The sequence below is a fragment of the Balaenoptera acutorostrata genome, chromosome 3 (genome assembly GCF_949987535.1).
Source record: "Balaenoptera acutorostrata chromosome 3, mBalAcu1.1, whole genome shotgun sequence".
Classification (NCBI taxonomy): domain Eukaryota; kingdom Metazoa; phylum Chordata; class Mammalia; order Artiodactyla; family Balaenopteridae; genus Balaenoptera; species Balaenoptera acutorostrata.
Window position 1 is genome coordinate 64,880,245 of NC_080066.1, and position 12,678 is coordinate 64,892,922.

The window sequence follows — 12,678 nt, forward strand, 5'->3', positions numbered from 1 at the left end:
ACAGACTCTTGGTTCAAATTCTCAGTAGAGAGAAATGGTCTCTGGCCAGCCAGTGAATTCACTGCTTTTGAGATAAGTACTGCTTCAGTCACTTCTGGGGTGGTAGGAAAACCTGCTCACTGGGGGTCATCTGGGGGAGCAGTTTCTCTGGGAACTAAATGACACGTCTCCCTGAGGAGAGAGAAGGGATAGGCAACTCTAGTGAAGACAGCTTCACACAGATCTCACTGGCTCCCTGGCTTCTTTCTTTTCTGTGGTAGCCCAAATCTCTTCCTGTGTGAACATCTCCTTTGAAAGCGATGCTATGGTCGGGTGGGCTGGGTGGGGTGAGCCGGAGAGGATAGATGACCAGGATAGGGAAGTGCTGGCGATATGGGGCTGGGGGAAATGAAGCCTAATGCCCAAGATCAAAGCTAGAGAAATAAGATCCACTGCCAAGTCCAAAGGTCAGAGGCAGTGTGGAAAATCAGACACAGAGCCAAAGTCAGGAGCCTGCAGATCTGGAAAAATGGAAACTGGCCAGGAACAAGACCAGACCCGGCATGATGGCTGCTGAGAATGAGTGGGCAGCAAGTCTAGCTTCACTGGCTCTCAACCTAGGCTTACACACAGAAGAGTCACAATGAAGACAGGGCCTGCTGGGTTTAAGTCATATTACCAAGGGAGAAGAGGAGAAACGAGGGTTTCTTAACCCAGGTCCAAAACCCCCCTATGTGGTACACAAGAATGTGTGCATTTGTGCATTTTCTGAGATTGTTAAAGGGAACAGCGCCCCCAAAAGGGTTATTTTAAGGTTTGAATCTGATCATCCCGCAAGGACGATCACTGCGGGCTCTCCCAGTCTCGGCAAATGCCCCGAGCAGCTGCGGGTCTCGGCCACGCTCCAAAGGGATAGAATTCCTCTTGCCACGGGTGCCCCAAGGGCTCACAGCAGCGCTGCTGCCATCTGATTCCTCGGGGGAGCGCCTAGCCCCGGGCGTGAAAGAGGATGAGCTTAGTTAACAGTGGAGGATGGGGGGCTTCCCTGGTGGCGCAGTGGTTGAGAATCTGCCTGCCAATGCGGGGAACCCGGGTTCGAGCCCCGGTCTGGGAAGATCCCACATGCCGCGAAGCAACTAGGCCCGTGAGCCACAACTACTGAGCCTGCGCGTCTGGAGCCTGTGCCCCGCAACAAGAGAGGCCGCGATGGTGAGAGGCCCGCGCACCGCGATGAAGAGTGGCCCCTGCTTGCCGCAACTAGAGAAAGCCCTCGCACGAAACGAAGACCCAACACGGCCAAAAATAAATTAATTAATTAATTAAAAATCCTTCCCTCTACTTTAAAAAAAAAAAAACAGTGGAGGATGGACAGACGGGCAGAGGGACAGATTAAAACAGGGGGAGTGTGATTTGTGCCCCTCTGAGGAACTGCAGGCCCAGCTCAAATGGGGACACCGACTGGATCAAAGATTGACATGAGGTTTGCCCGCTTCTTCAAAATCCGTCCGGTTCATCCTACTGGGAAAACAAACGTATCCGTGCCGCTCTATTTCGGGGTACGGATGGAGTTCCCGGAAGGGGTACAGCTCCTGGACAGGCCCTACGGCGTTTGTCCAACCTCCCTCAGGGCCTCCGAACCGCGAGCGCCCCCAAGAGCCAGGACTTGGACAAAGCAAGAGGACTCTCCGCCCCTCTCCCACGTCCATCGCCCCGCCCCTCCGGGGGACCGCGGCGCGCCGGCGTGACGTAGCGCGCGTGTCGACGTCGGCACGAGCTAAGCCCGGAAGAGGCGCGGACCGGGAAAGGAGCTGTGCTCAGCAGCTCGCACACCTCTGTGTGTATGGCGCTGTGGCGCGGCTCCGCGTACGCCGGCTTCCTGGCGCTAGCGGTGGGCTGCGTCTTCCTGCTGGAGCCGCAGCTGCCGGGGTCGGCGCTGCGCTCGCTGTGGAGCTCGCTGCAGCTGGGGCCTGCGCCTGCGCCCGCGCCCGCACCCCCAGGACCCGGCTCCCCTGAAGGCCGGTTGTCTGCTGCCTGGGACGCGCTCATCGTGCGGCCGGCCCGGCGTTGGCGCCGCGTGGCTGTGGGGTGAGTGCCTGCGGAGCCTGCCTCTCTGGACCTCTCCAGGAGGTGCGGGCGCTCCGGGACTCCGAGGGCCGCCTTGGCGGAGGTCAGCCGGCTTGGGAGCTGGGAGGTAGAGCCGGCGCGGAAACGGGTTCCCAGAGGTCCCCGGGAGGCCCTTCGGCACTGGTGTCCACGCTGCCTCCTTGGCGAGAAGCGTCGGACGTCTGGGACGAGCCCCGTTCGTCACTGCTGCAGGGACTCACCAGACTGCTTTTTCCTGTCGGCTGGCCCCTGCGCCCTTCTCGTCTCGGTAGGACCAGCCCCCTTCTCTCATCTCCATAGAACCAGCCTAATAGCCTCTTGCAAATCCCGCTCAGCCTGACTCCTTATAATTCGAGCCTCCTTCATTCCAAGCCCTCCTTCTCTGGCAGCTGCTCTTTGGTAGTCAGCAATGGTTGGTCTTAGCACTTTGGCGGCACCCTCTTGCTTCTGAACTACTTGAAGGTGTGGTCGCTGCCATTAGCTACCGAGTTTATTTGTTCACGCCTTGTTTCTGCTTCCTTAAATGCCGTAGTCTGGAGACCACCATTCTACTGAAACTTCTCTCTCAAAGCTCACCGGAACCGTGTTGATTTTCACATTCAACTGCTTCTTTTAGCCTTCTCTGTCGACTGTTTGCAGCCTTCCACGCGTTAAGCACACCCTTCTCCTTGAAACTCTTTTCTTCCCCTGATTTCAGTGACACTGCATATTTAGGGTTCTCCCAAATCACAGTGCCTCCTTTCTTTGTATTCCCCTCCCGCGTGTAAGTAATTATTCCCTTTACACGAATTTTAGTTCTTGTCTCAGTTCGACTTTAATATCTTGCCCTCACCACGAAAACAGGCCTTCTACTGCTCTACTAGTTCCTGTGAGTATTGGGACCAGAAAGGTTAAGGTAAAGCAGAGTTATCCTGAAGATTCAATTAAATAACCCATGTTATTTAGCATAGTGTCTGCTTTAACGAGCAGACACCTAACGTTAGCTACTATTTTTTTATATCAGCATATTTATCGTTTCTTCAGATGTATCCTCTTTTACCTCTTCTTTCAAGTTCAGGGCCTTTCACCTGCATCCTTTTCAGCTTCTTAATTGTCCTCCCTGGTTTTGTGAGCATTCATTCAACAAATATTTGTCAGCTGCATGGTATGTGTCAGGTCTGTGCTAGGTTCTGAGGATACAGGGATGAATGAGGCAAGGTCCCAGCCTCGTTTGTTGGAAACAAATATATTCGTTATTGTGTTAGTCTGCTCGGGCTACCATAACAGGATACCACAGACTGGGTAGCTTAAACAACAGACATTTATTTGCTCACAGTGCTAGAGGCTGATAGCCCAAGAGCGAGTCCTCTCTTAAGGATTTGCAGATGGCTGCCTTCTCACTGTGTACTCATTAGACCTTTGCTCCATTCATGAGCACTTCTGGTGTCTCTTCCTCTTTTTAAACAGACACTAGTCCTGTTGGATAATGGCCTCATTTAACCTCAGTTACCTCCTTAAATAGTTCCTACCTCCAAATACAGTCCGAACTGTGGTTAGGGCTTCAATATGAATGGGGGGCGGGGAGCGGTGAGGTGACACAATGCTGTTTGTAATGATTACGAAAAGTGCTTTGCTGAACTAGTGGCAGAAACAAGGTAGCCTTGTGTCCCAAAGAAGAATTACTGATTCTTCCTAGGATGGGGTTTCAGGAAAAGCTCCATCTGAGAAGGTGACAATCCATTTACTATTGCTACATCACAAATCACCCCAAAACTTAGTAGCTTAAAACAATGGTCATTTTATTCTCATGATTGTGAGGTTTGATTGGGTTCAGCTAGGCAATTCTCATTTGGGGTTTTGTGCAGTTTCAGGCAGATGATGGCTGAGACTGGGATCATCTCAAGGGTTGATTGTTGTTGTCGGCTACAACCTCAGCTGTGGTTTCACCTGAACACCTACAGGTGGTTTCTCTATTTAGCTGTTTAGCTTTTTCACAGCAGGGTGACTGGGTTAGGGGAGGGAATTCCCCAAGAGGACCAGGCAGAAGCATTAATGCCTTTTGTGACCTAATCTTAGAAGCACATAGTGTTGCTTCTATCATAGTCTCAGGTCCAAATGGTTTTAAGGGGAGGGGACATAGAACACACCTGGATGGGGGGAATGTGAGCGTCACATTGTAAAAAGAACATGTGGGATGGGACATCTTGTGGCCATCTTGGAAAACATATTCTGCTACAGTGACTTGCAAGGGCCAGGCCCTGGAGAAGAAATGGAATTTCTCCACAAAAAGATGGGAGAATAAGCCCACCTAGGCAGAGAGGACCAAATGTGAAAAGGTATTTGGCTTGTTTGTGAACAGCAGTGTATTTAATTTTTTCCTCTCTAATTTTTTCCTCTCCCTGTATTTAGGGCAAGGACCTTATGGTAGAGGGATGTCAAGTGATGAGGCTGAAAGGAGCCTTTTGTATCAGGGTAGGTGATGGGAAAGCCATAAAGGTTTATAAGCAGGTAAATGATGCTAAGTTCTTTGCAGAGACTAACCAGTGGAATGTGAATTTGAGCTGTGGTTGTAACCTATTTGACTGCTTCACGCTATTTTTGTGGGTAACAGACATCCATTGTTACCAGCATTTCTCATTACCCAGATTTTCAGCCTAAAGATGGGAATGTACAAGGAGTAGGTGGGTGCAGTACTGGTACCAGAATCTCATTTGGCTGGTGTGTGTGTGTTGTAGTTTGGTCTTTCAGGAGAATACACACACACACACACACACACACACATATTCACTCTCTTTCACATACTCAGTCAAAACACACAATTTGATATGACGCATAGCAAGGAAAGTCTTGAGACTCTGACGCTAGTTAAGAGTCCATAGAGCTTTTTCTTGTTTGGCAATGGTTTTCAACAGGTGAGATTTGAGAAGAGTTTGGGTGTTGTACAGTAAATAGAGACATCAAAAATGACAGGATCTTAATACTGGGGATCTTACAACAACCTTATGCAGGCAGATACAGAGATTGTCATCCAGCTTTCACAGGGAGTAAACTGGGGCTTGGAAATACTGATTTGCCCAGGATCACACAACTGTCGAATGCCCGAGGTGCAGCCTAAACCCATTCCTGGCTCCACATTTGTGCCACGTTGTTGCCACGAAGAGATTAAGAAAAAGGAACAAGTTTGTGGTGGAAGGTAACCATTTTGATTTCAGAGGAGGGGAAATGTACATTCCTGTGGAATTTTAGAGGAAGCTGGGCCCTCAGCTGCTGACAGCCAGAGGCTGTAGTTGAGGAGCAGGGTTGCAGACCTTGGAGACTCCAGCACTTAGGCTGAGGCCAGAGACTGGACAACATCACCCAGGAAGAGAAAGAAGGGAAGGTAAATGGCAAGGGTGGGATTCAGGGAGGCACTGCCATCCATGTAAGGGGCAGGTGGGAAGGGATCAGGGAAATAAATGATAGGAGAGGTTTCAAGAAGATGGTCAATGGCGAGCCCACTGCCACATCTTTCTAAAGCATGTGCTCCCTCCCCTGCTTCAGAATCGGGCCCTGGTCCTAAGGTTCATTGGGTGAATGATGAACCCCTCATCCTAGCATTCATTCTCCCTTTCCTGGCTTCACCCTGACCTTTGAAACCTGTCTAGCTCTTCTCCCCTGTTGAAACTCTCCTAACTGGATCAGCATTCCTGTTGTGTCCAGACACAAGGTTAATCCCTTTGTCTGCATCTTTGCTTGTGCACGCTCCCTGTGGGTTTCAGTATCAGATAAATCTGGGTTTGAATTTAGGCTTCTCCAGTCATGGCCTTTGGAATGTTGGTTGACCCCCAGCCTCACTTTTCTCAGCTGCAAGCAGTGATGACTACTTCCCTATCTTAGAACGTTTTGCGGATTGGCGTGGTCTGTCTGAAAATGCCTGCCTTCTTTCTCTGTCCAGAGCACCATCCAGGGTGTGGCCCAAGGACCACTGTTCCTGCGTCTTGAATTTCTCTTCTCTACGGTTCTGTATCTTACAGCGATTATGATTAACTCTCATAATATCTCAGGTAGAGTGTGAAAGCTAGAAAGAACCTTAGGAAATGATTTACAGACAGTAAAACAGAAGAGAGGTGATAAGGACCACCATCCTTGTCTTTAAGGAATTTACGATCCAGAAGAAACTGTCCCTCATTCCCACCCCACCCCCAAGTCTCTGATACTATGCCTGGCAGCCCTGGCTCCCAGCATCCTCTCTGCTAGCACAGCCACTTGTTCAGGCATTCAGCGTCTGTTGCCTCACTTTATCTTCCAGTTATTTCATCTGTGTCTGTGTTTTCTCAAAACTCACATTGTAATCTTTTATACATTTCTTATTGAGCTGTGAAATTCTGCCTAAGTGTCAAATGAGCATAATTTTGTCTTCTGGTTTTTTTACGCCCCCCCCCCCCCGCCCTTTAATTTTCCCCGGTAAGAAAGCACCTTAGGTAACGTGCTTGTTTACATTTTAGTATGCTGTTGAAGTGCAGAGAAAGATTCTTGTTCTGGTTGAAGTATTATAAAATATAACTAGAAAGCACACCTAAACGTACTTTGTTTACTATCTGGCACATAGTAGTGTTCAATGATTTTTTTACTTTAAAAAGCTACCGAGTAAATTTTTTCCTCTCTAAGATTCTTTCCTTTAGTATTCATGACATGATTAGGTGGGGGATAGAAAATGTTCCTATGATAGTTACATTGTTTTAACTCAAAATTTGTTCAGTTGGGTTTTGTCTTGTGCTGCAAAATGTGCTGAACATTGTTCCTTTCAGTTTTGTTTTCCTGTAAGTGCAGCTTCCTCCATTCTCACCTTTAAAGAATCAAACTCTATTTAAAGTCTCAGCACAACTAGATACGGAGGTGATGTGTTTATTGAAGTCGATTTTGAAGTCGTTATTTCCAAATATGGGTATATCCCTCAGTATCTGAACTTTTGCTGTCCAGACTCAGGACCCAAATCCATTTGGATACATTTTCTAGGTAGGGCTGCTTGGTGGGAATGGGTGTCTCACGCTATCCAAACTCTCACTGTCTGAACATTGGGAGCCTATTGGAGTCTGAGAGCCAGGGATGCCTGTATTCCTGTTAAGATTCTACCCTTCGGACATCTAACGTTGCATCCAGTAGAAATAAAGGACACTTCGTGTGAGGTGGGGTTGAGACCAGTTTACAAGGTGTGTTGATTCATTATTATATAAGGCTGTGAAAGGATTATGTTTTAAATGTATCATTAAGAACCTGCCACATGCATGTCAATGTGTTTTATGTGCTGAAAAGTATACTCACTTTTAGATTATGCTTTTCCAGTTGAACAGAGTAATTATATGTGTGTTTGACCTTAAAGGAATAAAAACATTTGAGTATTTAAATGCTGTGCGGTAGGCAAAAACCTTTTCAAAAACATGGGATTCATAGGGGAAGAATTAATAAAAGAATCTTTATGATGAGTATGCACTCAGTTTTGCGTCGTGAGGACGGATGTGTTTCTTCCTTGCCCTTGTAAACCTTCCTTGAGTGATGTAAATAATATCTAGCCCACGTGAGAACCTTTTAAAAATTGTTATTAGGTTCTAAGAGTAATGTATGCTTGTAAAAATTAGAAGTATATCTGATGAAAAAGAAAATTCCTCTCCCTTACCACCATCTCGTTCCTCATCTTAGAGTTGGCCACCATGAATGATTTGATCAACAGATTTTTAAAGGAGACTGGAAGGGAAACACTGTAGTTATATATTATACACTAAAATCCAATCCATCGGGCCTTCTTTAGTGATGAGTTTACCTTCTGGTTTCAAAGCTACTCGGAATTAACCTGGAAGCACAGCCTTGTCACCAGAAGCTGTTTCAGTTGGTCGTCCAGCCCCACTGGCAGGGATGGCAGAGGCAGGAATAAAGGTGCCTGTGGTGGGGCAGGAAGACCTCATTTAGCTACCCAAAGTGTTTGGAACTTCTCTTTTAAGGGATGACTTTTAGCAAAGAAACACTGAAAATGTAAGCCAGAACTTTTCCATGCACACATAGGAGGGGCCATGCCAGACAGCCTTATATGTACTTTATAATTTCTGTAGCACCAACCAAGTGATGTCGCACTGGCTTCTTATCAGCCTTTAAAGTTCATGGGTGGGTCCAGTGAACACCTGCCAAGTGATGATTTGTTACAGGCTGCAGGTGCACTTCAGTCTTTAAGGCACCACTCAGCTCTAAGAATTTCAACTGGGAGTATTTAGACATTTAGGTATTTAGTGTATTTTACCACCATCCTAATATATCTTTCGGGGGAAGGTGGATTTTGACCAAAACTTTTATTTTGCTTTCTCTACAGCAAGCAGTGTTCCTAAGCATTTATTAACTTAATCTTCACAACATCTCTATGAGTTAAATACTCATATTACACCATTTTATAGATGAGGAAACTGAGACAAAGAGAAATTAAAAGTGACTTGCCCACATCACACAGCCAAGGTGAATCCAGACAGTTTGGTTCTGCCACCATTTTCTCAAAAATGCTAAATTTGTGTTATCATGATACTTTGTTCTGAAATGCTGAGCACCTGTCTTCTCTCTTTGTAACTAGTGTAAAAGTTTGCCAAACTGTTGCCAAGAGTCCTGTGTTCTGATCCTAAGACATACATCCAGATAAAGTAATCCTCCTTCTGCCATATGCTATTTACTTTCCAATTCAGGTTTCAAATCCACTTCATCTGTTTTTTTGTTTGAATACAGACCTCTGAAACATTTCCCTGTTGTTAAATGCAAAGTAGTTGCCCCAGTGCTTCTGTTTCTTTCACACTGTCTCTTTCTTCCTTCCTTCCAGAGTCAATGCATGTGTGGATGTAGTGCTGTCAGGGGTGAAGCTCTTGCAGGCACTTGGCCTGAATCCTGGGAATGGGAAAGATCACACTGAGCTGCGTTCGAGGAATGATCTAGAAGAAGCCTTCGTTCACTTCATGGGGAAGGGAGCAGCTGCTGAACGCTTCTTCAGTGATAAGGAAACTTTCCATAACATCGCCCAGATTGCATCAGAGTTCCCAGGAGCCCAGGTCTGTTTGCCAGTGGTAAATTAAGTTAGGGTGGGGAAAGACACCTTGTTTGTGTGGTTTCTAAAAGCAACCAAGCAACTTTTTTCTCCAGTTTGCCCTAAGAGGGTAATTGTTAGGAATCCAGTTCTACAATGTTTTTCTCTTTTTTGAAAACTGTATCTGACCTTCCTTTAACTCTGCTGTTTCTAGTCAGTTCAATTCAGCCAGCGTTTATGAAGCATATTTACTGAAATTTTGGTTCTGGGTTATCCATTAAATTGCTCTTTTTTCATGTTATTCAGGTTTAAGGTAGGAAAGATATCTACTCCAAACTTGTTTGGGTGTCGCTTGGCTGATAACTTGCAGTAATCTTAATACGGCTGAGTCCTTCCTAAGCAAAACAAGGCCAAACCCACAGAGAAAGAGTTCTAGCCTTTGCCTGGGAACGAGGGAGCTGGGTCCTTACCTCTGCTCTGCTGGTCCAGAGCAAGTTTTCTCATCCTCAGCACTGTTGACGTTTAGGGCTAGATAATTCTCCCTTGTGGGGTTTGTCCTGCACATTGTAAGGTGTTTAGCAGCATCTCTGGCCTCCACCCAGTAGATGACAGTCTCACTCCTCCTCTTCCCCAGTTGTGACAGTTAAAAATGTCTCCTGACATGGTCAAATGTTTCCAGGGTCAGGGAGAAGAGGGATGCAAAATCACCCTGTTTGAGAACCACTGGCCTAGTTCGGTGGCTCTCCGACCTGAGTGTGCATCAGAATCACTTGGAGGGATATTGAAACACAGATTCCTGGGCCGCACTTCCAGAGTTCTGATTCAGTGTCTGTGGGGTGGACCCAAGAATTTACCCTTCCAGCTAGTTTCCTAGTTATGTTGATGCTGTGGTTCTGAACACCTTGTTCTGAGAGCCATTGTTCTACAGGGTAGAGCCTCTCAGAGATAGAACTTAGAGCTCCCCAAGCCCACCTGGTGATCATAAACAAAGCCCTGGGGCCTGCATGGTCCAGACACTTCCTCAAGGCTCGCACACCTGCTGCTACACCTACCCTCACACCTCTTACCGGCAAGTTTTGGTTGGTTGTTTGTTTAAGCATCTCTCCACCCCACTGCGTCTCACGCCCAAATTTTCTTACCTAAAATCTTCCTTTGGCCCATCACCCCAGTCTGGGTGTACTTCTCACAGGGGGAGCTCTTAATGCCATTTTTGATTGGTACCTTTCATAGACCATTCTTTATGACCACTTATTTTGATAACTATTAAGATTTTAAAGTTTTTTTTCCCTTTGAAGCCACCCATTTGAACATTAGAAATGGGCATGGGCATTACCCAGCTGAGTTTCTAAAGAAAACAGAAAGCTATTAAAACTTCAGTTACAATCATTTTGACAGCTGAGTTTGGTAGTGAGAGTCTGATCTTTTTTTTTTTTTTTTTTTTCCCTTTCTGTCTGCACAGCGCAGCTTGGGGGATCTCAGTGTTCCCCAACCGAATCCTCACCACTAGACCACCAGGGAACTCCCGAGATTCTTATCTTTTATGAAAGAATATTGATAGTTCTAAAAAGATGGCAAGTCTACTGCTTAAAAGTCTTTGAGATTGTAGTATTTAAACCACCAATTTGCTTTCTATTCTAGTTTCTTCTGCCTTTTGTTTCATAATGCAAACATTTTTTTCTACAGAAATTTTATCTAGCTTTTACATCATCTAAATTATTTCTTAACATTGTAAAACCTAAAATGTGTTATTTATCTTCCACTAGTGTGACACTTCATTTGGTGCCTTGTCAAACTCCCTTAAACTATAAGGCAGATTGACTGATAAACAGCAGTTAATAATAACTATTATATGAAAACTCTAAAATCCACTTCATGGAATCTTAATGTTTCACCCAAGATTTTCAGTAAATTCTTCTAGCCACCATAGTAAATAAAAAATTAAGGTTAACATGTTAAAAGGCCAAATTTCAGCCTGTATATCACAGAAAGTTTTAAATTTATCTATAGCAAGCCATTACTGTCCCGCCTGAATCCAGTGATCGGTCAGCACAAACCTTGGTTGGGCTGAAAGTGATGTCTAGCATGCAGAGTTGAGTTACTTATTCTGTGCCTCTGCGTGGGACTGGGGACTAGGAAGGTGAGGTGGTAGCATTCCTCCCAGGCAAGGCTGTTGATGAGGTTTCTCAACTTTCATAATAGAGCATCTGCTGTATCTCCTGCTTGTCAGGTTTCCAAAACACATGAATCCGTCCTCAGCACAATGGAATACTAGCCTTGAATTATCTGCTCTCCTGCTGTAGGTCCTCAGCTGAGAGGTGTGGTGTTTTAGGAGAAAACATTGTCCTCTATTAGAGTCTGTTACCTTTAGAATTTACTCCCAGGAAAGCTCTTATGTTTCCTGATGCATCAGTGTGTTTCTTCCATTCTCAAAATCTAGCAACAAACATTTACTGAGCACTTATTGTAAGAAGACAGTCCTTGCCCTGAAAGAGCTAGACATGTCCCCAGATGACATTAGCCCAAGCGGACAAGGGCTGTAATGGAGGTTTGTTCTGAGTATAGGAGTGGCGAGTAGCAAGGGATCTGTAATCCTGTCTGGAAGGGGGGTTGTGGAGGCGGAGGTGGCCATGGGAAAAGGGAGACAAGGCATTGCAGAAGAGGTGATGCTGCAGCTGATACTTGAAAAGTGATCAGGGACTTACCAGTGAATGAGAATGGGGAGGCATCCTAGTCAAAGAAAGCAACATGTGCCAAAGGCACAGAGACAGGGAGGAAGGCAGACTTGGAGAGCTGCAGGCATGGTATGGAAGGGAGGGCGGGAGATGCAAGTAGAAAGGAAAGCAGGGGACAGATAAAGAAAGGCCTGTGTGTCTCACTTAAGAGTTGGATTTTAAAACTGATTCGGAAAGATACACGCACCCCAATGTTCATAGCAGCATTGTTTACAATGGCCAAGATAAGGAAGCAACCTTAGTGCCCATCAGTAGATGAACAGATGAAGATATAGTGTGTGTGTGAGTGTGAGAGAGATGGAATATTACTCAGCCATAAAAAAGAATGGGGCTTCCCTGGTGGCGCAGTGGTTGAGAATCTGCCTGCCAATGCAGGGGACACGGGTTCGAGCCCTGGTCTGGGAAGATCCCACATGCCGCGGAGCAACTGGGCCCGTGAGCCACAACTACTGAGCCTGAGCGTCTGGAGCCTCTGCTCCGCAACAAGAGAGGCCGCGATAGTGACAGGCCCGCGCGCCGTGATGAAGAGTGGCCCCCACTCGCCGCAACTGGAGAAAGCCCTCACACAAAAACGAAGACCCAACACAGCCAAAAATAAACATAATAAATAAATAATAAATAAAAATTAAAAAAAAAAAAAAAAGAATGCAGTTTTGCCATTTGCAGAAACATGAATGGACTTGGAGGGTATTATGCTAAATGAAATAAAGTCAGACAGAGAAAGACAAATACTGTATGATATCACTTATATGTGGAATCAAAAAATACAACAAACTAGTGAATATAACAAAAAAAAAAGACTCAGATAAAGACAACAAACTAGTGGTTACCAGTGGGGAGAGGGAAATGGGGAAG

At 46.0% G+C, this 12,678-nt stretch overlaps 1 protein-coding gene across 3 annotated transcripts in view; it reads left to right on the forward strand.

The window, feature by feature from the left end:
• The first annotated feature begins 1,747 nt into the window (after window positions 1-1,747).
• ADPGK (ADP dependent glucokinase) overlaps window positions 1,748-12,678 on the forward strand; it is a 36,912-nt gene continuing 25,981 nt past the window's right edge. For all 3 annotated transcript variants that reach the window (XM_007197757.3, XM_007197755.2, XM_007197756.2), the window contains exons 1-2: window positions 1,748-2,064; window positions 8,891-9,116. In XM_007197757.3, coding sequence (XP_007197819.2) covers window positions 1,820-2,064; window positions 8,891-9,116 — 471 coding nt within the window. In that variant the 5' untranslated portion in view covers window positions 1,748-1,819. The remainder of the gene's footprint in view (window positions 2,065-8,890; window positions 9,117-12,678) is intronic.